The sequence below is a fragment of the Nelusetta ayraudi genome, unplaced genomic scaffold (assembly GCF_046127955.1).
Source record: "Nelusetta ayraudi isolate G7.1 ecotype Tasmania unplaced genomic scaffold, CSIRO-AGI_Nayr_v1 ptg000125l, whole genome shotgun sequence".
NCBI classification, from domain to species: Eukaryota; Metazoa; Chordata; class Actinopteri; order Tetraodontiformes; family Monacanthidae; genus Nelusetta; species Nelusetta ayraudi.
Genome location: NW_027466175.1, coordinates 584,031 through 606,375, shown reverse-complemented (window position 1 = coordinate 606,375; position 22,345 = coordinate 584,031). Strand labels below are relative to the sequence as shown.

Genomic DNA, 22,345 nt, shown 5'->3' with positions numbered 1-22,345 from the left:
TTAGTACCAAGTATCAAGTTTATAAATAGTGTCTAAAGATGGCGTCTGGACAATTTGAATGAAAATAAGATAATAATGATATCGTAATGTAAGATTGATAGGTTTACTCGATAGCTGAGAAAGTGCCTACATTTTCCTGACTAAACTAAATCAGCCGCGTTCATTGCCATCCTTCCAGTGGGTGCGTTGAATTTGAAGCTTAAATAGAATATTTATGACGTGCATCGTCAACATTCTGCTTGTTAGTATATCTGTTTGTAATGCAAAGATTCCTGTGTATATATTTCATAAGTATTATCTCCACATGACCTTCGAAACAGAAGGTTGTGCTCTCATCCAGACTGGATGCCGCAGTTTAAGCCACGCTGGTAGTTTATGATGGCAGCGTTTTTATGGGCGGCTGCAGCATTTATTCAACGAATGAGGCGACAGTTTGAGTTTTCTATACCAACGCTGTGTGGCGGGACGCAATCAAAGTGCTTCGCTTTACCTCTCGTCCCTTTTCTTTTACATTTTCTCTCATGGTGACCCGGGTGCCATAGAAACCCCCCTTCCAGCCATTCACCCCCCCCAACCCCCTCTCTCTTTCATTCTGCCTTTGTCCTCGCACGCACACAGCAGCGCAACAAGTGAGCGGACACACAACTCCTTCACGTCACTTCCTAGACACGTTTATTTTCTTCCATGACCTTTACAAATCCTCTCGGAGACACGTTTTGTTAATTTGTCATAAAAACCTGCCTACACTACATTGGCTACTTGTCAAAATGAGGATAATCAGGAAAGCAGAGCGATAGAGAAAACAGTTGCGATCGCTGTACATAATCCAGCGTTACATCGAGAAACCATGAGATATTAGCCTTCACAGAGGAAAAAAAGAAAAGAACATACGAGTATGCATACATGTCTTAACCAGGGTCAGTAGAAAAACTTTTCTTTTTCATTTTCTTTTTTTCAAAGTTTTTTTTATTTTTTATATTTATTTTTTTCTTTGCCTTTTTTACATGCGTGATTGTAGCTGCAGCGTGAGGCCCTGGCAAACAAGCTCCGTTCATGGGAGGCATTGGGTCGCAGCCTTCCCTCATGAGGGAGCTGTGACAGCGCCATGTGTTCACAACATGTGAGGCCCCTCCCCATTATCACATGTGCCATGTAGTCTTACGCTGAAAGGCGGGCTCCTGTCACTCACATTTCCTGCCTCACATTAAGACAAAAATTTCATCTGCCGTTGATTTGTCTTCTGCGTCAATACCAGTTCCCACGCTGTGTATGTGCTGCAGTTCAAACATACACACTTTATCTTTGCCGCTCAAAGTCTCCCCAGGATAATGTCCTGATTTTGTATTGTCATCTGGTTAAGTCACCAAAAACCCTTTTTTGAACGGTTTATCTTTTATGTTCCTTTGGATCTCTTAAGTTAACGTGATTTGTTCGCTGAACCTGTTTTCACAGCAGCCATATTGTTACGCCACCTGAGCAGCAGTGGGTGAAATTAAAGCAAAACTACGGAGGGCTCCTTCTCAAACATGAAATGATTTCAAAATAGTTTTCACAATTCTTTGACTTGGAACACTGACAATGCCACCCATGTGACTTTGACACAGCGCTCCCGGCCGGCCTGATACGAGACTTCGATCATTTTGGTTGCCTGCCCAGCAGCCTCTTGCCTAAACACACCTGTACTTTCCTTCGCTCACCTACTCTCTCACTCTATTTATAATCTCTTCCATCAGCAACTTCTTTGGTCTCTATGCCATCACAAACAACCAGACACTGGAGAGCCGGCGCCGTACAGCGTAGCGAAATCAAGTTCTGCTGTGCTGTGAGGCCTGTTCAGGTGGGGAAGAAACTGGGCAGGCAACCAAAACAACACACTCATGTGCAGTCCAGGTTGTGCAAAATTTACTTTACCAATGTTTTCTAATGAAACATCAGCATGAAACATCTGTCCCATGAGTGAACTCTGCAGAAGGGATACAAGTCCATCCTTCTGCTGCCCTCACCACTGTTTAGAAAGTGCGTGCTACAGCAGGGATGTCCATTTTGGCGGAAGGCTGTTAACAGAGGGCTAAATGAGCTGTTTTCTGGCGATAAACAGAGCTCGTTTAGCAGTGAATTGTGCCTGACAAATCGACGGGAGTCACAGCGTATAGACAGGGACCTTTAACTGGTAGCAGGAAGTACTGGTACTGTGACTCTTATTTGGCTTCAGACAATGATTGGAATGACTGGAGTCCTCATAGTGGCTCCTGTGAAAACAGGCTTTTTTTTCATAAACTATTGCTATATCCACAATTATTGACCTTTGAACTCCTATTCTACTTAAATATACCCAACCCCCCCCCCCCCAAAAAAAAAAAAAAAAAAAATCACACACTGCTGCCATTAAAGAAGGGCTGCAAAGCCCTCTCTACCAAACAACTAAAAGCACTGGTAGCTATTGCTAAGTCCTTTCCATAACATACACTTTACATACAGACCCCCAAAGAAGGGAATCGAAGCTGCATAAATTAAGGGAGTGATGTTGACAGTTCTTTAGCATATAAGGGGGGAAAAAATAAAAATCAAACTCCAGTTCACTACCTGAAATGTACACAAGGGCCCGTACGACAAGCATACAGACCAAACATACGAAACACGCCGCACTTAGCGAGGGTTGTTAAGTTTATGCTGTTTTTCTGTCTGTATTTTTAAATAAAATGACCCACGTCTCACTGTTTATTCACCATTTTCCATTTTGCCTTCAAGACCCCACAGTTATAAGCCCATCATCTCACCATATGTGGGGACATTGTCCTCACAAGCAGAAGCCCTCCCCATGACACAGGGGCGCGCGGTGCCTTTTGCCATTGTCTTCAGTAAGCTGGCATACATGGTTTAAAGGAGCTCGACCCGCCCAGAGGCCTCAGTAAGACAATCTTTGACATCACACACACGCACACACACACACACACGCACACACACACACACGCACGCACGCACACACACACACACATACACACACACACCTTTACCCAGTGTCCATACAGTGCTGGCTACCAAAGCAGTTTTAACTTGTGCTGTTTGGAGCCCCGCCCCCTGCCCCCACCCGTCCAATCACCAGACCCTCTCCTCAAACTCGTCCCGCCCTCAGCTTCTCCTTCCCGCCCGGCTCTTCGCCACCCCCCACCGCCCTCAGGCCAGCTGGTCTTTGTCGGGTGACTCCTCTAGCGTGATGACGGTGAACTCCTCCGTGTTGCCGTTCTCCTGGATCTTCTCCTTGTTCATGAGCGTCACCATCTCCTGCTCCCGCTCGGTAGCCTGGGAGCTGGACGCCAACACCGTCGCCCCGTTGCCCTCGCCGCCGCCGTCTTTGGACGTGATGATCAAGGTCTGCTTTTTACCGCACCAGCTGCATCAAACATAAAAGGAAATTCAAATTGTGTGCAAATGAGGCACTAATATTGATTCATAATAGCGTAATAAGGGGTTGAAAGGGGGAGAAGGTTTAGGGTTTTCATGGCAAATCTATCAGTGTTCAGGTTGACCAATAAAAATAAATGAATAAAAGAATCAATGCAGCCATACCTCTTTCTTTTGGCGACAACTGCACACACAATAAGTATAGCAGCAATGGCCACAATCACTCCGATGATCACCAGCCAGTCTGCAGGGAGACATAAGTAGCCATGACTTGGCAGTATTGACAGGATAAGCACAATGACTCTGGAGTTTAGTGCAAATTGCACAAAATGCAAGGCAACATGGTCCTGACCTGAAGAAGCTGTAGCTGCCTGTGGATCAGCCTCAGAGTTTGTGGGACCCAGGACTCGTCCCCTGCCGTTAGGGTGCTGTTCAGGTGGCGCTGCATGACAGAAAAAAAAGATTTAAAAAAATCAAAATAATGAAACACTCACTCTGATACTGAACTCCTCCCCCTTTCCTTAATGTGTCAAATGTCAAAAATTCTGAATTATATCCTTGTGTTTGCTGTCTGCAGTGAGAACCAGTATGTAAGGCATCAGACATGTGGACCATTTGCTGTAATAAATGCACCCATGGCTCAAGCCAACACAAGGGGGCGTCATCTGTTCTCAGAGTTTCCTCAGCCGGCGCAGGAAACCTGTTGCATCCAACTTTTGGAGCGTCAACTCTAATTTTAATCTGCGCCGGTGCTGTTAGTGTGCAGATGAACTCAACAATAACCCCGGCGTTTGAGGAGGGCCAGGATGTTACTTGCAAAAGAGTCTCAAGGGAAGAAGTTGACACGACTGACATGCTTGACACTATCACACACACACACACACACACACACACACAGACGTGCTCTTTGACTGACAGCAGCCTCTACAGATCTGTGATTGTCTTTGTCCCACCTTGCGTTCTGTCCTCGTCCTTCTCGGGCTCCGTGGTTTCGTGCTCCTCCCCGCTGCCTGGCACGGGGTGCGTTCCCTCCGGCTCTGTACCAGAGGCCGTCGGTGACATCAAGCCCTCCTCTTTCGACGGGTACGGGAGCATCCCCGAACCGGTGGGCGGGTCCAAGTCTTTGGGGGTGAACCCCCTGCTGACGTTCAAGTTCTCGTCAAACACGCTGTGACTCACAGTGGAGGCCGCGGGCGGCACGGTGCCCTCCTCCGCAGGAGTGATGCTGCTGTCCACCGTCGCCACCTCCTCTCCATCCGGTGTGTTGTCCTGTGCTCCCGGAGATGGATTGGAAGTCGGAAGAAAGGAGTCATCTGATGGGAGAGCAATCATTTAGGAGCAGAGTCAAAGACTCACACAGCACATCTGCTTCTAGCCCTCAGGGTGCAAAACTTATGCATATTGCATGAAAAGCCATTAAATGACTGACGAGGAGTAACTCAGTCCAGCACCAGTACTTTACTAGTGTAAAGCACTGGTGAACTCGGCAGGAATACTGCACCTCTCTTTCACAAGTCATATTTCATTCACAGTTTTCAGTATCAACCCAAAAACACACAGCGAAGCATCACGTTTACCGAGGGCATTTCTCTTGAGGCCTATAGAGTCAATCCAATTTTATTTCTGGAGGCCTTTAAAACAGTCTTCAGCTACGTAGTGACTATTACAATGTCCTACCTCACTCATAAAACAAACAAGATAAGACAAGATCAAAAACAAACAAAAACATAGGCAATAAATTACCAATCACAGAATAAAAGCAATAAAAACAAAGATCTCCCGGATAATGGAATCCAGCCATTATTAAAAATACACATAATACGGGATATTTTAATATTAAATTATTTCTAATTTGCACAGTAATCAGGACAAGCAATGGAGAATGTTCTGTTTGTCATCTTGTGGTTTAAAGGTTGCTCATTTGAGTAAATCACATGCGCTGCCATTTCTTGTCAACGCGCACCCGAGATCGTTTTACATTTTTCTCAAATTATCAGCTATGCCTATATTTATCTGTAGGGAAATACTCGGCTGAATTGAGGCCAGTGTAACGCGCTACCGCCGCTGATGTACGTTGGCCTTTTTGACAAAGGCAGGCTGCCGTCACCTGCAGGAAACGGCTGAGAAACTAATCTGTCGCCAGCACCTGAGGCAGCAGCCAACAGGAACCTCAGCCGTCCACCCTCTTGTTCTCACAGACACGGGTTCTATATGTCCTCCCTCAAGTATCGTGGGAGCTGAGAGGATCAGGGTGTCGACCGGCTGAGCTCAGGCGGTGTCAAGACAGAGTGTGTTGTCTCACAGGTATAATGTGGTATTTATTGCTCAGAGTTGCTCTAGGGATCGTACAGAAAGCTCTTAGGTTTGAAACAGGAACCTCAATTTCTTCATCTCCAAATATTCCAGCATGTGGTAAAAAGATTATTTTTTTCCCTTTTTTTTATAACTTTCCATACAAACATGCTGTCATTGCCATGTTTTTTGACCTTTTGCGTCTTGTGTTTAAAATGCACACGCAGTGACGACTGTAGTTTGCTCTGTCTGACAGCAGCCTACTCACCCGTTTCACTCGAGAGCAATAGCTTGTCGCAGTTCTTCTCTGGTCCAACTACAAAATATCAGTAACACAAAAAAAAAGATGAGCCATATTATTTATAATTTACAAGTTTCACAATAGACAATGCAAGTTTTTTTTTCATATATACTGAGAATGTGTTCACCTGTATCATCATAGCAAAGGGCATCGAAGGAATCCTCAGCATTCACATAGGGGTTAATGATGATGCCAGTGCCGTTCTGTGCACAGTTCTCATGTTGCGTGTGTCGCAGGATGGCAGTGGTCACATTGCTGGTCCAGCCGTACCTGAGTGGTGGTACATCTGCGTTACATATTTCAATACATTTCGGAACATGTTTGGATTTATCTGATGATACGGAATGAAATCTTTCTGAAGTCGTGACAAAACAGGCCCACAAGAGATTAGAAAATGCAGATGTGTTGACAACAGCACGCCGCTTCCTTGGAAACTGTTTCAACCACAGAGAGCCGTGATGGGGAAGTCCGTAAAGACTTCTCCTTTTCTAGCTCATCGTAGATGACAGGGGAGATTTACAGTTCTATGCCAACCCTGAAATATCCTGATTGCTGAATAGAAAAGATGCTGATTCAACAAGTAAAATATCACAAGAAGGGCCAAGAGGACACACATCCTTTCTGTGACTTAAAAAAAAAAGTTTCCTCAGTACTGTAGATAATGATGACATTTTCTCATCCACTGAGGTGTTGGTGATTTTCAGTATAAAAAACACAATCACCAGAAGAAAAACAATCACAGCATTTCTCCACGTTGTTATGGGGTCACGTGAGAGTCCAGAGCAAATAGTGAAGAAGGTCAAGCCTTCAGCAAAACGTCCACTATGTCCTCTGAGCCAGGTGCCGTGTTCACAGAGTCAATGTGCGCCAGACCAGCGAGGGCATGTTGCCACTGGCGAGCCTCGCTGAAGATATGGAGAGCTGCTTGTGTGAAGTTATCTCAAACACTTTGGTGTGGGACATAATGCCAGAGAATTTTACCAACTCGCAACCTGCACACTGACAAGGAGGCAACAACGGCAACAATGTACAGCTGTACAGACTGAAGAGCCACGCCCCCAGGCAGCTGAATGACATCACATGAGTACTGTGGAGAAATGTGTTGTCTACTTATTTATTTTTTTTTATGTTGAATTACATGCCTTTTCCTCTGTGAAGCATGCAAAGAGGAAAACGCGTTGATGGCTGCGATGGCGGTGGTGGTGGTGGTGGTGGTGGTGGACGGGTGAAACCAGTTTTCCAATCATGATCATGTTAAATAAGATATAGACAGGTAAGCACCCACATTTCACAATTCTAAATGGTTTTGTTGATCAATTTGTATGTGCGGGTATTATTTGTTTGCTGATTGTGTATTCATACTTTAAAAATGATGGATTAAGATCAGCCAACGCCAACCTCAATCCATTATTCATAAAGTATGAATATGGAATCAGTAAACAAATACTAGCTGCGCTTACAAATCAAGTAACAAAAACTAAGTGTGAGGCTAGAAGACAAACTACTGTGTGTTGTGTGTGTTGCTTTACCTGCATGTTTCCATTTTTTGGACGAAGGCTTTCTCGATCTGCTCCGGACTTGCCAAGGTGCACTGCAGCTGCTCACACACCTTCTGAGCCAGGTCAAAGGTCAGGGTGTGACGCCCTATTCCCTCCGCCAGAAACACGCCGGCATAGCTGCAGCTGCGGGAATTCACTGTAGACAAAGACGATCATTTTTAAAAAAAAAGGTCCAGGTTCAGAGCCTTTAGAATCTCAGTGACAGTTCTGAACAGGTGAAACTGGCCTGTAGGTCAACGCATGGACACTGTTATCGGACGTTGATGTTAAGAACGTAAATTAATCGCTGTATAACAATGTAATATGTTATTTAAATAATAAAACTGAAACGAAGGGCAGAAGTCGAACCCGATCCATACAGGAAATGCTGCTTAGTGCTTGTTCTCAGCAGGCACCGCCTTCATTTGGAGGTTCACTTCCACAGCGACATAAAGAAAAATATGATGCATGTGCGTTGTGTCCTGCGTCACTGTTGGCCTGAGTCATGAGATGACTGTTTTTTTCCATCTGGGATGGAAACACAGACGAATCATGAGACATGCACCCTTATAGCACTCAGCCCCCAGGCGAGTCTACACAGCACTGTGCAGCCCACTGTGTTGCACATGCAAGTGTATTGGAATTCTATTATTCTTTAGAATGGAGGGATGTCTGGGAAACCTCATGAAGAAACACAGCTGTGATGTGTGTGTGTGTATTATTTCTCGGTTTCTAACCTGTCCACGTTCAAATTGGCTGACTCCCACCGGTTTTCACATTATTATAGAGGAAACAAAATCCTTTCAATGGTATTTGCAAACATTTACTACGATTAGCATGCCAGAAAAGGGAAGCAGCTGTCAATCTCATGACTGCAAGAATTTTTGTGAGAGTCATCAATTTCTTTTGATCAGCCAAAGTTCATCCAGGGTAAACGTGGTGGCTAGAGTACACTTTATCTTATTTGTCATTCTCACAACATCACGTGTGCTCAAGTTTGCCCAGCTGAAGAAAAGCTCAGGCAGAAGATTTTATCCTATTAAAAAGATAAAACACCAGAGAGCGGATATATAGCCAACACGTGTTTGTGTGTTCTTTTAGAATGGCATTTTGAAGGCCGTAATACATTTTCAATCTTGAGTGTAAGGCTGTGTGTGTGTGTGTGTGTGTGTGTGTCTGGGGGTTTCCCTAATATTAGCCCGAGAATGAAGAATGGAGGCCAATGAAAAGCCAACAGGGATGCCAGGAAAGGATCTTAGTTATAATCAGAGACACACAGCGCTCACTCTGAATATTTACCCACGGCTTTGTCTACACACAGAGACGATTGGACGGTTCCCTCTCCCACTGAGAGCAAAAATTGAAAGCTTATCTTGAAATATTGAGCGGTGTTATGAAAGGATTTAACTTTTATTACACGACACCAAAGAACGAAATCGCGAGTGGGAGAGCAAAAGTCAAAAGTGACGACCGAGGAAGAGCGGCTGCGCTGTTGCTGCTTGTTTGGTGGTGTTGCCACGGCGACCGAGGTGCAGGTTGTGAAAGATGTCGAATTTTAAGTCTGCAGCAAACACGGGAGATAAACAGGAAAGAGGCACACATGGTATCAGATGTGGCAACAAGGCTTCACACTTGACTTGACTCTGACACTCAGGCCTTGTGAGCGAGCAAGGTTTAAAAAAAATCAAATGTGATTGTGGCATTTCTACACAAATTTTTTAACCAAAACTTAAAAAAAAAAACAAAAAAAAAACCAGCTTTCTCAATATAATTTCAATTTCTTTTCATCTTCAGATTTCACATTTCTTTGTTGCACATAACACACAACATTACATTGTGCAGCAGCTACTATTTCCAAATCAAATCCAGGAAGTGATAACAGGTCAAACTTTAGTAACTTTAATTAACTTTAGTAGCTAAGATGTGGATAGATTTCCATTCTCTTTCCCCAAGAGATCCTCTAATTTGGCACAAACACAACAGATAGCATCTGCAGCACAACGTGTGCATTGTGGCAGCGCAGCTCCCCTTCACCTCGCACTCTACCCCTCAGTCCCCAATTTTTCCATTGGCCGGTACGATCAACGCTGCAGGAAGTTTGGCCCCATGCTGCGGTTGGGCCAGAAGAGTTACAGCCACTCACTTGTTTTGCAAGGCAGTTGTTTTTTTGTTCCTCAGCCGCCTGTCTTCATTACTCTTGCAAACATAAACACGCCTGTCTCGTCGTCTTTGTTAGAACCTACACACTGACTTCCTTTTATTTTCCATCTTCTTCCAAAGCCCACCCACCCTTGCAATAACTGCCAGCATCAGATTTCCAACCCTGAATTTCGCCCAACTTCAATTCGCAACATAGCGTCATTTCAGGTAGATGTCCTTAGAAAAACACAAAAAAATCTTCCTGTCCTCGCAATGCATTGATACGAGAACACACACCAAACACACACACACACTTGTCAAAGCCCCCACTTATGGAGCCACATGGCCCAGTGTGTGTGAGCGTGAGGGGCCCTGTCCTTGCGAAGGCTCCCTGAGAGATCAAAGAGCTCTGCCGTGAATCTGATGTGCCGTCGTTAGTATGCAGAGAGAACGCGGCTAGGTGCTTTTTTCTCTTTCTTTCTTTCTTTTTTTTTTCTTTTTTTAATTCAGCCCAGGAGAAGCGCGCCCTGCCAAGGCATCAGCTCTCCAAAAAGGCTCCATTGTCAACTAATAGACTAGAAACCAAGGAGACGGGGAAGGCTGGCCGTGCACAAGCCGGGAGAAAAAAGGAGCGCGGACGCGGCGAACTCGCCAAAACCTCCAGCTGCTCCAGGAGCGCTTGACAAGCCTCGCACTCGGCTCCCTCTCCATCTTCTCCTCCCTCCTTCTCTCCCTCTCCCCTTTTGTCTCGCTTTCCCCTCACTGCCCTGCCTTTGTGTCTACTGCGCCAGCAATAAGGTACAAATTACCCCCCCGCATGCAGGTGCGCAAACATGCTGAAAACACACACACACACACACACACACACACACACACACACACAAGCCGCATCTTAAGTCTCAACCTGGATGAACTCATGACACAGCATGAAACTTGTGTTCAGGTTGTGGGAGGCACTAGGGCCAAGAGCGAAAAAACCACAGAAGAAGCTACTGTAGCTAACGCTAATGAGATTAGCACAGGTGCTACAGCTGATGCAGCTTCTTCACAACCAAATGGCCTTTTTAAGAACAAAGAAGAACAAAAAAGACTAAAAATCAGTTCAGACTTTCCTTTATTGGGCAGCATTAGTTCAATGTTTTCCATTACAACGTTTTTCAATGACAGTTTTTTTGCAAAATAAAAGTCACACTTTTGCGATATACCTCTGTATCAATACATCTGAAAACCCACCTCATTAGAGCGTCAAAACCTTTTAGCCATATTTGAGAGGTTTTTCCAAGTTTAGCTGTTTCCATGACCAGCTTTTTGTTGCGATATTTAGGTTTTGTACAATTCTAGGGGTCATGGAAAACGCAGCCTTTGACAAGAGATCCATGAAAACATTGCAGCACACGTGCGGTTGATAATGTCACACAGGAACAAATGCGATTGGTGCATTGGACTGGAAGTCACCCAAGTCACCTTCCAAAGCCAAGTCTTGCCAGTGATTGCCAGTCGTTTTCTCTCCGGGCTCTTTGGTGAGACGAATCCAAAGGATTTCGCAGACGTTGCCTCTGGTTTATCACTTGGTGAGATGATTTTTTTTTTTTTTTTGCCCCTGTTTTCTCAACATGTCATGTGTGCAGGCGTCCCATGCTTGAACAGAGAAGTGCCTGTACACATGTCCCCTCTGCTACCGTGACAGCCTTTTAGCCGCGGCTTATCACCAGGCTTGAAGCAAGAGATTCTTGTCATTAACTCCCACAATGCCCCAGTGTCCTGCATTTATCACACGTCAAAGGGAAGCTGCTCCGTCAGCAGACCTCCTCTTCCTCGGCCAGTCACACGTCCACCAGGCCAGTGTGGCAGGCGAAACATGAGATCTGGTGCGAATATGTTGTCGCACCACTCCTCACACACACACACACACACACACACAGACACACACGCGCGCACACACTCGGCAACACACACAGCATGAGCTGAAAGTCACGACAAGGACACCGTGTTTTTTCCGCCTCTCTTTGGTTGTGTCATCTCTTTTCACACCTTTTGTGCAGCTGCACCGACCTCTACTGATTACACACATCCTTCAAGGCGGCGCTGCTTCCTTTCAAGGAAAAAATAGAAGTAGGCAACCCTCCTCTTTTCTTCGCCTTTCTGATAAATGCTCTCCATCCAAATGGGACTGAGAGTTGAGACTGAAGGGCTCTTCAGACATCAATGTTGAAAGGTTACATGGCGAATGACGGCGGCGAAGATGAGGCCAAACTTTGAAAATTTCAAAAAAAAATGATTGTTCTTATCAACAAATCTACTTACTTTGAACTTACATAAGTAATTCAGTGGATTGTGTCGATAACTTCACACGTTTCCTCTTTGAATAGGCCTCACAACAGGCAGCTATGACCACATCGCAGCCTCCGGCTAAAGCTAAGTTGGGCTCAAAAGACAAGGTCCGGACTTTTCTTTGCAAAACCATGGAACAATGAGGGCCCTTTTTCTTTTTGGTCCACACACGCATTGCAGTGTCTTCATTGAATTATTGCAACAAAATGAAATGATTGCTAAAAATGCGTTTACGCCGTTAAGCTGGCCGGCCGTTAAGCTTGCCACGTGCAACACGATGTTTGCACATCACAGATCTCTTTTTGTGCCATTTGCTGGTGGACAAAGAGATATATAGATAGAAAGATGGATAGATAGAGAGACAGAGAGAGAGAGAGAGAGAGACTGTCTGGGTTCCTGAGCAAAAAGCATAGATGATTTGGTACCAAGTTACAGACTAACTTGAGACTGGAATCTAGGACTTGGTGTGCATACATCAGATCTTGACAAGAATTCATTTTTTTTTTTTGCGAGTTGGATTTCTTAGTACAGGAGGGGAAATCCAACACATCCAGATTCTCAGATCACAGAAGAAGGTGGGCGTGCAGCAGCACGGTCAGCCTGCAGGGCCCCTGACCAGCCGTCACCTGGAAACGCTGCACAGGTGCACGCAGGAGGAGGCAAGAATGTCCAGGGCGACCCGACCGCTCGGATTGCAAAACCTTGTGCAAAGAGGAAGCGACTCGCGGAATAGTTAGCCGTCGCCATAAGTGGACAATCTGTCATCTCCATCGGAAATTCAATAAGTAGACACCGCTGAGCGAACAGCTCGAAGTTCTTCACAGGCGGTTTTGGGTGTAGCTAATTCCTTCACACTGGCGGCTGAAAGTGAATATACGCCGACAAAATGATTACGTTTGGAAAATCTCATTAGCCTCCGTAACTAATTGATCCATTAAAGTGCATGAAAGGATTTGAAATATTAAAGGAGGTTGGGAGGAGGGAGGTTCTTCTTTAAAAAGGAAATATAAGGAAAAAACGCTTCCAGATTTCTGTTATCGGACAAGTATTTTTAGAACGATGTCTGGCCATTCATGCATTTAGTGGACACTGAGGGGGCGTTGTTCAAACCCCGTCACCATCCGTCACGGTCACAAGTCCTCAAGTTCTGCTGGCAACCACCCGCTCGTGGGCGAAAACACAGTTTTGAGGATCCCGGCGTGAACTGGCGTGAACCCTGACCGCCGCCTTCACACCGAAATCCAACGCCTTTCAAGGGAGGACAACTCAGTCCACTTCCTCGTCCCTGGGCACACAAGCTGTCCGGCCGGTCTTGAAATCACCTTAAACAAAGACATAAAGGAAAGAAAGGAAGAAAAAAAAAGAAAGAAGCTGGACGAATCACACGGCTGGATGAGGATTGTTCGCCTTGGCGGCGTGCCAGAGGGAGTCTTTTGTGGACAGCCTCGCTGCCCACTCCGCTCTTGTATGTGTGTGTGTGTGTGTGTGTGTGTGTGTGTGGGGAGCCGGGGGGTTACAAGACGAACCATAGACCTGTTTGAGTCTGCAACCAACTTCACCTACACAGACACACACAGACACACACGGCTCTGGGCGAGCGATCCAATCAAAAGCGCGCGCAGGAACCGCGTGCGAGAGACAAAAGAAAAGAGGGAGCCGTGGAAGAGCTGTGGGGGAGTGTTGGGGTGGTGGTGGGTGGTGAGGGGGGCACGAGCGACATGCCGAACACCCTTTGTGTTAGAGAATAAAGGCGCCAAGCGTGGCAGTCGAACCACAGCTGGGGAGGCACAGGAAAAAAAAAAAACCCTGATCCTGCTTCTACCTGGACGGAAGCTGCACGCCGGCTCACAGCCCAGCGTGCAGCGTGTGAGATGCAGACAGAGTGGAGTGATCTCCTTTGTGTCTGTCAGGAGTCTCACACTCACAGTCAGACTACAGCCTGTCTGGCTGCTGCTGCTGCTGCTGCTGCCGCTGCTTCACGCACTCGTACCGGCATCCACTCACCACCTCCTCATGCACGCTGTCACTATGCTCATCCCGAATCTCGCATACGCACACACACCTACACCTACACCTACACACACACACCCACACACAAACACACACACACACACACACACACACACGCACGCACACACAAAGATCTCAGCAATCCTCAGGGAGGGCAAATAAGGACAAGACTGATCTGGTCGTGAAGTCTCGCTAACAAACAGCCGTTTGGTCAGTCGATCACAGAAGAAGAAGAAGGAGAAGAAGGAGAAAAAGGAGAAGAAGAAGAAGAAGAAGAAGAAGAAAAAGAAGAAGAAGAAGAAGAGGTGGGTAAAGGTGAAGTCCCCTCACCTTGAAGTTGCTCCGACCTGGACGAGGCCAGTAATCCGAGGGTGACCCCCAAGAGAAGAGTCCACATCCTGGACGAAGAGTGTCCTGACGTCTGGCTGAGACACTGGGAGTGAAAGTGTGTGTGTGTGTGTGTGTGTGTGTGTGTGTGTGTGTCTGAGTGAGTGAGTGAGTGAGTGAGTGAGTGAGTGAGTGTCACTTCTCCTGTCGTCCCTCTGCCAGGAGTGACGGCTGGTTTTGGCGCGTGTCCGCGTGTGTGTGTGTGTTTAAGAGAGAGCGAGAGTGCTGTGAAACCTGTCACTGGTAGGTGGAGTGTGTGTCTGTGTGTGTCTGTGTGTGTGTGTGTGTGTGTGTGCTCGCCTGTCTCTCTCTCTCTCTCTCTCTCTCTCTCTCTCTCTCTCTGTGTGTGTGTGTGGTAGCCGCTGGATCTGACTCAGACTTTGCCCACAACTTTTCTCCTCTCTGTCTGAAGGGATGTGTGGCAGCGCAGGGTGAGAGGGGGGAGTGCTGGATGTGAGCACACACCCTCCTGCCTCTCCCACACTCGCCCCACCTCCTTCACCGCCCAGCGTCGCCTCTCCTCTCCTCTCCCCGCTCCCCGACTTCCTCCTTTTTACACTCTGCGATGGAAAAGGCGCTTCCCTTTCCTACTGTCTGGCTGATTACCCCCCCCCACTCCGCCACCCCCCAGACCCGACTCTCTCCTTCCCTCCCTCCTCCTTTTAATGTTCCTGACAGCAACAGTTTTTTTGAGAGCCCATCTGGTCCTTTATTCACTCCTCTCCATTTTCGATTCACCCAACTTGCCCCGTCTCGGCTCCTTGTGCTCCTTGATGAATGGTGCAATGATGCATTGCTGCTGTATTCACATGGAAGCATCAGAGCTCGCGTCAGAAAAACCTTCCTGCGAGGTTCTGCACTCTGACACTCTGGCAGACGGCTCCGGGCGGTCAGCGCGGCCCGGGTCGGACTGACCCTTCGTCTAGAACAGAAATATTGAAGTGCCTCCGTGTCAGAAATGTTGCTTCTCCCGCTGGTCTGTGAAAAAGCCTGCGGTGCTCAGCACTCTTTACAAAGATTAAACTCTCAGTCAAGATGTCAAAGTCTCTAAAGTCTCTTCTATTCTTATAGCATGTTTATTACATACTGGATGTAATTTCAGGTTCCTCTCACAATTGACTTCCTTTCCATTCTTGCCCCGGTTTCACTCAAACAGGTGGCTGACTACATGACGACATCTCAGGTTTCTGGAATTTCCCTGGTGACAGCAGGCTGTTTTTGTTTGCCATTGGGAAATTTTGCTCGAAGAAAAACACCCGGACAAGGACACATGACTGGCCAGTGATGTCCTCGCCAAGCCACCGCCGACTATGTAATTGCTCAGCATCGCCATGAACTGTGTAGTCATGGTGACGGCATTTTAACTCACCTTTCAAGTGAGCACAGTTTTTTTTTTTTTTTTTTTTTTTTTTTGACCAGGCAGCTTGTCGTATTCTAAGCACCCGCATCTGTTTTAGCCCACAGCGGGATAAGGATTTACATCACAATGCGCAGGAGAAATGCAAATGAGGAAAGATTTGAGTTGAAGTTCCAGCAACGCACCAAAATATTCATATAAAGAGGAGGTCATGAAAGGATGAGCTCTGGCACAGGGGCTCAGGAGTTTTTTTTTTCGTTGGAGGCAGATCGTAAAGAAGAAGAATCGAGGAGCCTGAAAGAAATAAAACAACCACTTTGTAGTCCTGTGGTGTCAACAAGAGCGTTTTGTTTGTGTGTTTTTCAAGCTGTTAAGGCTTTCGTCCTACCAATATTTTTTTCGGTTTGTTTTTTGCAAAATGGACGCTCGCTGGGCATTGCGCTCCACTGTTTGTACAAATGCAGCATCTGTAGGGACACGTTGTTCTTCCATCAGTCTGGGGGAAAAACTGGGCGAAGGGCAACTTTGTAAAGATGTGTAGTTCACAAAAAGCAACGGGAAGGAATGGCATTGGAGGTATGTCCAACACTTCAGAAATAAACATCTGTCAGTCTCACGGTCAGTTTGTTGTGTTTGAGGTCAACTGCCGAAGTATACGTAAGGTACAGTATAGGATTCAGAATGTGGGAACAGTCAACATCACCCAGATGAGTTTTAAAGGCACCAGAAACAGAGGACTGATGTCACAATGGATAAAAATAACAGAGTACCCCAGAACAGGAAGCGGTGATGTGGGACTAATTGTGCAACATGGCTAAAGACGTTAGGAACAATGTATTCCCAATGGATGACTCAGACTTGTGTTTGACTTCCTGCCGACCTTCAGTTTGGAGCAGAATTCCAAGTTGTTGGCCCAACAAGTGGCCTAGCAGGTGATGGTGAAAATCAAACAAAATAGAGGTGGTTCCATTTAAAAAAACAAAAAAAAGACAAGCTTAACATCGGCTGATCGGACGTGTCTGTATCTTGAATGAAACAGAGCAGTGCGTCATGTCTTTCACCAGGCAAGTACGTGTTCCTTCCCGTTTTAAAGAGTCACCGCAGCACTAGCAAGTCGCTCGCCTCAAACCATGGCAACAAAGGGAACAACGTGTTGACAACAAACACTGGGATCCGTGTTAGTCAGCAGTGCAGGTTTCCAGTCATGCACTCACAACTGGTCCCAGCGAAGGGAAAGAAAAAGTTGTTGCCCGTGTTTCTCCAAATAAGATATAATTTTCTCTGGCATCAAGATTAATAATGGGTGTAATCTTACCCACAGCCCAACGGAAAGAATCTAAAAAAAAAAAATGAAAGTCACATGACTGCTGATCGTCATTCAGGCTGTTTCGTCTGCAGAACGTCGTCTGTCCCAGTTTCTCTCGCTGGTGAGACAACATTGACACAAGCAGCAAAGACAATGGCCCCTTCTAATGAATAGCTGGGTTAATGTGTAACCGTTGCGTGACTGATGACTTGCTTTTCAAACACTGACACAAAATAAACACTTAGCGGTCGCTCACTCGATTTGATAAGTTTTATTCAATCATTCACCTTTGTTTTTGCTCTAAAGCTTGTCTGAAAAGCCACCGTATCTGTTCGCTGAGGGTCAGATCTTTGCTCTGTTCATTTGTTCAGTTTAAAAAATGTGACATTGCGCATTCATAGAAATCTATTCTATTATTCCTGAAGGCTATTGTCGTGCGTTTTCACACCAGGAAAGTCCTTAGTTCGCTTTCTTTGGTCCGGACCAAAATACAATGTATCTTTTTGGTTTGGTGCGGTTCCTTTTCACATTGCAATTTTCGAAGCCGTTCGGCAAGAAGCGCCTCCTCATTGCTCCGCGTTGATCAGCGACTCATGTTCGCCTGACGGTCCGACGACGTGCTACTAAACTTTCTACTATGCTAACCAAAACATTATTTCCCCTAATGGTTGTGATGTGAAAAAATGGTAAACATCTCCTCATAAAATCGGCGTTGCATCAAAAGCTTCTGATGCTCCAAATGACCTGCAAACGCTTGTGTTTGTGTGGAAAAAACAAACAAACATGAGCACAACGAATGCAGCACGCTGGAGATCCACGATTGTTTCCGTATTTTACCGTGTTAGAAAGCGAACTAAGGGCTCTCCTGGTGTGAAAACGCCCTAGGAAAAACTAGCGAGGGAACAGATCGGATGCAAGCATGACTAAGAACCCTAAAGTACACATTGGACTCCTGAGTAAGTCCAATTTCATGCATGCGTATCGCATGCATGAAATTCAAGTTCAAAAACAAACAAACAAAAAAGCCGATTTTCTGCACAGACTCCTCAGGACGCTCCCCTCCGCCGGCCCTGTGGTCGGGAATCCTTGCGGTTTGGCGGCTGACTAACGACCGTCCCGCCGCATTCCTGCGAGGCAACGTGCCTCTTTCCCTGCGACCAGAGCTGCTGCTGGAATGCAGCGACATCACTGAGATTTCCATATACGTCCTTCCAGAGCAGCGGGGCCCACATGTCGGAACGGCCTACGTCAAGTGTTCGCACTGACTGGATGTGAGTGCTGGAGAAATAAGGATGGTTTACAGAAGATGACACAGGTAGCGTTTACAGACATTTGATGATGTGACAGATAAAACCTTTTCCAGTCATGTGATGGATCCACTTGGTAAAAACCCCACAGATGCAGAACTTGAGTGACGATTGAATAAACAGGTTTAGTGAACCAATCCGGGTTGTTACTACCTCAGCCAGATGAATGGATCCTATTGGTGCAAAAGCGCTACAATAGTCAGACGTGATTAGAGTGGACATTTGAAGTGTAAGGACCATTTGTGATGTGTGTGGAGCCACAGTGTGTCTGCGTTTAACCCCAGTGGAGAAACACATACATACTGATGTACGGCTAGATAAACCTTCTTGGGTTTCTCGGTTGGCTAGGCTAACCTGTCTGCGGTTGACAACACAAGTCTGGGTGCGGTCGAATAAAAAACGTTGGCGTGAAGGGAAACTCAAAAATTAATCATCTGTTCCCGTTTCCTCTTAACAAATCGTTAGAAAAAAAAACACAAATTGAATCATTGTCACATTGTTAATTCATCCATGTGACTTTCCAAATCCCTGCTACGTTCTTCTATGCAGACTGAAGTTTAAAATCTTTAAAAAGTTTAAAAAAGTTTTAAATCACCCTGAAAGAGGAAGCCAGGAGAAAAGGGTGCACAAAGGAGAACAACAGATGAGCAAAAACAGACATTGTTCACTACCTTATTTTGTGATCAGTGCAAATGATGTGACGAGAAATGAAATGTAGTTCCTCTCCCAAGCCCCCAGTGCTGCAAAGGGAGGGTTTATACACTTTTTTGCACGCTCAACTTCAGAACGGTTGAGCCTGAGAACTGAGACACATTGTCGAGGCCGAGTCTCCGCTGTGTATCTTTGAGCCGCGCCTCGCCACGCCGCGTCACAGGCCGGCTGAGCTCGCCGCCCCGGCGTCACGGGAGCATGAGTGAAGTGCTTCAAAAGGCCCAGCAGCTTTGTGCAACGACAACAAAAACAAAGGCCCTCGCTTATGTTTGGGTTGGGACAGTGGAGCGGGCCGTGTTTGGACAGCGCAGCGTCGCGCGGTACTGTATAGCCGCCAGGAATGTCCTGCGTCATCCCCCGAACGTGGGGACATACTCCCAGTGGGCACGGCGGCGATCACACCACCATATTGTCACGGGTGGAACGTGTGCACAATCTCAGCCTCTGGTCGACCTGCACTAACTTCCCTCAAAACAGGAAGTCGTGAGACGGAAGACGCTGGCGATGGGGCTTCGGAGGGACGCAAGGGTGGACGTCGAGAGACTCGGAGTGCGCCGGCAACGCCCGGGTGCCGGTTAAAGAGGTGGCTGCAGAGAGAAGTGCTGCTAGCAGGGGAAAATGGGGAGACCAGAGGAAATCCTGTCAACAATGGTTGAACAAACTTGAGCGTGAGATAATGTGGATGAGAGCAAGGCCTGCGCCAGCGCTGCCGAGCGCTCGCAAAGCCGGTTCACACAGGGAAAAATGTGTCGGCTGGTGGGAGACCAGGGTGGTGATAGGGTGGGGGTGGGAGGCGGGGTGGGAGAGGGTGGGGGGGGGGCAGATGGTGAAGACATTTTGACCAAACAGACCAAAAGTCTCCCCGAAATGACATGAAGATTATAAGGGTCATTTTCCCCAGATTAATATTAAATAAAAAAGTGTGAGTTTTAATGACAAAGTCACAGAGGTCCAGTGTGTAAAATGTGGCTCGACTTGTGATTTTTATATTGGTGAAAGCTGAACACACTGCCCATTGCTCCTGAGCCTGGCAGTGTCCCCAAATACGAAACACCGTCATGCGGGCTCCTTGAAATAACAGGCTTCCTGAAAAATGTTTCACACTGGAGCTTTAAACAAAGACAACGCTCATTTGTTTCAAGGAGTTTGGTCGTAGCGACTCGTGCGCAGCGGCAGCAGCACAAGCAGCTTTCATTATGGTCTGAACTCACCACTGATTAGTTCCAATTATTTCTTCTGGGTTCTTCAAATGACCAAACTGGCAACTTGTGAATTAACTGACTTCAGACGTTTCAGTCACCATGTGCGCTTGACCTTTACATCTCTGCATACTGTTGACCAACACAGCAAAAATAAAAAATAAAAAAAAAATGAATAAATGAATGCACAAACCCAAATTTACTTGAATGGATCTGTTCCAATACCAATGTTGTATCCGTGCTCGCATCCAGCCACTGAGACTGTGAGTATCTGCGTGGAGGCTTGGTGAGAGGCTGGGCTGCAGTGGACCGCCACAGACCTCCAGCTCTCCTCTTCTTCTTTTCTCTCCTCAAATCAAGATCAAAATGTTTTTCTCTCCGCCCAGTGTCGTGCTGAGCATCCAAACACATCCATAAAACAGTGATTTTATCCTCTCAGGCGTCTTTTTGCTATTTGCACCTACCATCACACGACAGGCATGAAGGGCGTCCAAAATATCAGCGCATGTAACCGCCTGCCGGTCGCCATGGCAACTGCCTCGGTCGCTCGGCGGCACGCTGCGCGGCCGTCCGTTTGTCTGACCTACAGGAGCAGCTCTTTGTGCAGACACCCGGACGGCCGCGGTCAAGAGGGCGTGTGTGCGACCAAATCCGACCTCGCCAATCGAGCTGTTTGGCCATCACGCCCTGGAAGGGCAGCCAAGGTCGTGCCTGAGTAAAACACTGTGTTTGGACTGTGGGAGGAACCTGGAGAACCTGGAGAGGAGCCACAGTGGAAACCCCTGCAGCACACACTTTACAAGGTGAACATCAATTGAACCACATTGTTTCTCACTCTGCTTGGCAGTTCCAGTGGTTGTCAGGCTCTGTGCTTTGAGAGGATGTTCATCACAAGACTTCCGTGTTGGTGTATGTTGATGGAAAACGACGATATTGTGCCTTTGTAAGTATATTGCATTCTATTGGTGGCACTTTAGTGGTTTCCAAGAATCACTGTGCACGCTGTCATTTTGCACAGCAGGAAATAAAAAAAAAAAAAAAAACCAAATTCACGACATACACAGTGGGTGTTTGTTTCCTGGTGCGCTTTTTTTTTTTTTTTTTTTTTGACATCTGAAGCAGCCGCGTCAATTTGTGCATTTGACCCGATCGCTTGCTGCTCCACCAGGTCTCTGTATCTCCAGCAAGCAGCCGGTGAAAGCAGTGCGCACAGAAAAAAAAATACTGGCACAATGAGACAGCTGGATTATGCGTGTGGCTCACCAAGAAATACCACATTTATATTCAGAGATAGCGGGAGGACTGGGATAAGCTCGTCTGAGGCTGGTCGGGGATAATGTCAGATGATGGAACAGCAGACGTAGTGTATATATAAAAAAAAAATAAAATAAACACCCTCCCTTTTTATTTGTTCCCGACTCTTCTATAAGGATTACATCACGAGCCCTGGAACTGCAGGCCAGGTTTTGTCCTTGTCCTGAAAGACTTCCTTAGCAACTCACTGTGCATGTGTGTGTAAGTGAGAGCAACTTGCCAGCTGAATGCAGACATATATACCGCAGACACCAGTGGAGCTGTGCCAAGTGTCTGTAAACCACTCCCCCCGCCCCCCTACACACACACACACACACACACACACACAGACACCCACCTCCCCAAACACAGGATGTGCACATCTTGATCTGATATCGCAGCAACCGCTGAGCAAAGTGTCTGCCGTCATTAAAAACGTGTTGGTGTGTGTGTGTGTGTGTGTGTGTTTGTGGGTTCACACCAGCGTGTAGAACGCCCACCCCCACCCCGGGGTTTTTAAAAAAATAAATAAATGTATATCTTTTTGTTCTTTTTGGCCTCAGCTATCAGGTTTGTGCTCCTGCGGCCCATAACACTGAAGCAATTAAAATTTTTAAGCCATAAAAGGGCAGATACTGCTTTTAATACGCCCATCAGACCAGCACAGCGTGGAAAGTGCATGCATTTAAATGCGTCTTAACGCCTCTACTTTTCCTCGCCCCGCCGCATGAATGGTGTCCGTGTTGCAGCCTCTGCGGAGGTATGAGGTGTG

At 46.6% G+C, this 22,345-nt stretch overlaps 1 protein-coding gene across 2 annotated transcripts; it reads right to left on the bottom strand.

The window, feature by feature from the left end:
- Positions 1-655: 655 nt before the first annotated feature.
- cd44b (CD44 molecule (IN blood group) b) lies at positions 656-14,850 on the bottom strand. Of its 2 annotated transcripts, XR_012929367.1 has the most exons (9): positions 14,344-14,850; positions 7,525-7,690; positions 6,123-6,265; positions 5,963-6,010; positions 4,356-4,715; positions 3,755-3,844; positions 3,568-3,646; positions 2,873-3,391; positions 656-2,840 (listed from the first exon to the last, which is right to left on the bottom strand). XR_012929367.1 is itself a non-coding variant. In XM_076050226.1 (8 exons), exons 1-8 carry the CDS (start codon positions 14,408-14,410, stop codon positions 3,175-3,177), a joined length of 1,170 nt encoding a protein of 389 aa, XP_075906341.1. In that variant the 5' UTR covers positions 14,411-14,850; the 3' UTR covers positions 656-3,174. The 2 variants fall into 2 exon arrangements, 1 of the variants encoding a protein (XP_075906341.1); XM_076050226.1 differs by having other exon boundaries at positions 656-3,391.
- Positions 14,851-22,345: the final 7,495 nt, after the last annotated feature.

Coding starts and splice junctions, on each gene's coding strand:
- cd44b (XM_076050226.1), bottom strand. CDS start 14,410: ATGTGGACTCTTCTCTTGGGGGTCACCCTCGGATTACTGGCCTCGTCC. Junction 4,716..5,962: donor ATTGCTCTCGAGTGAAACGG/GTGAGTAGGCTG, acceptor CTCTCCCATCAG/ATGACTCCTTTCTTCCGACT. Junction 3,647..3,754: donor GGCAGCTACAGCTTCTTCAG/GTCAGGACCATG, acceptor GTCTCCCTGCAG/ACTGGCTGGTGATCATCGGA.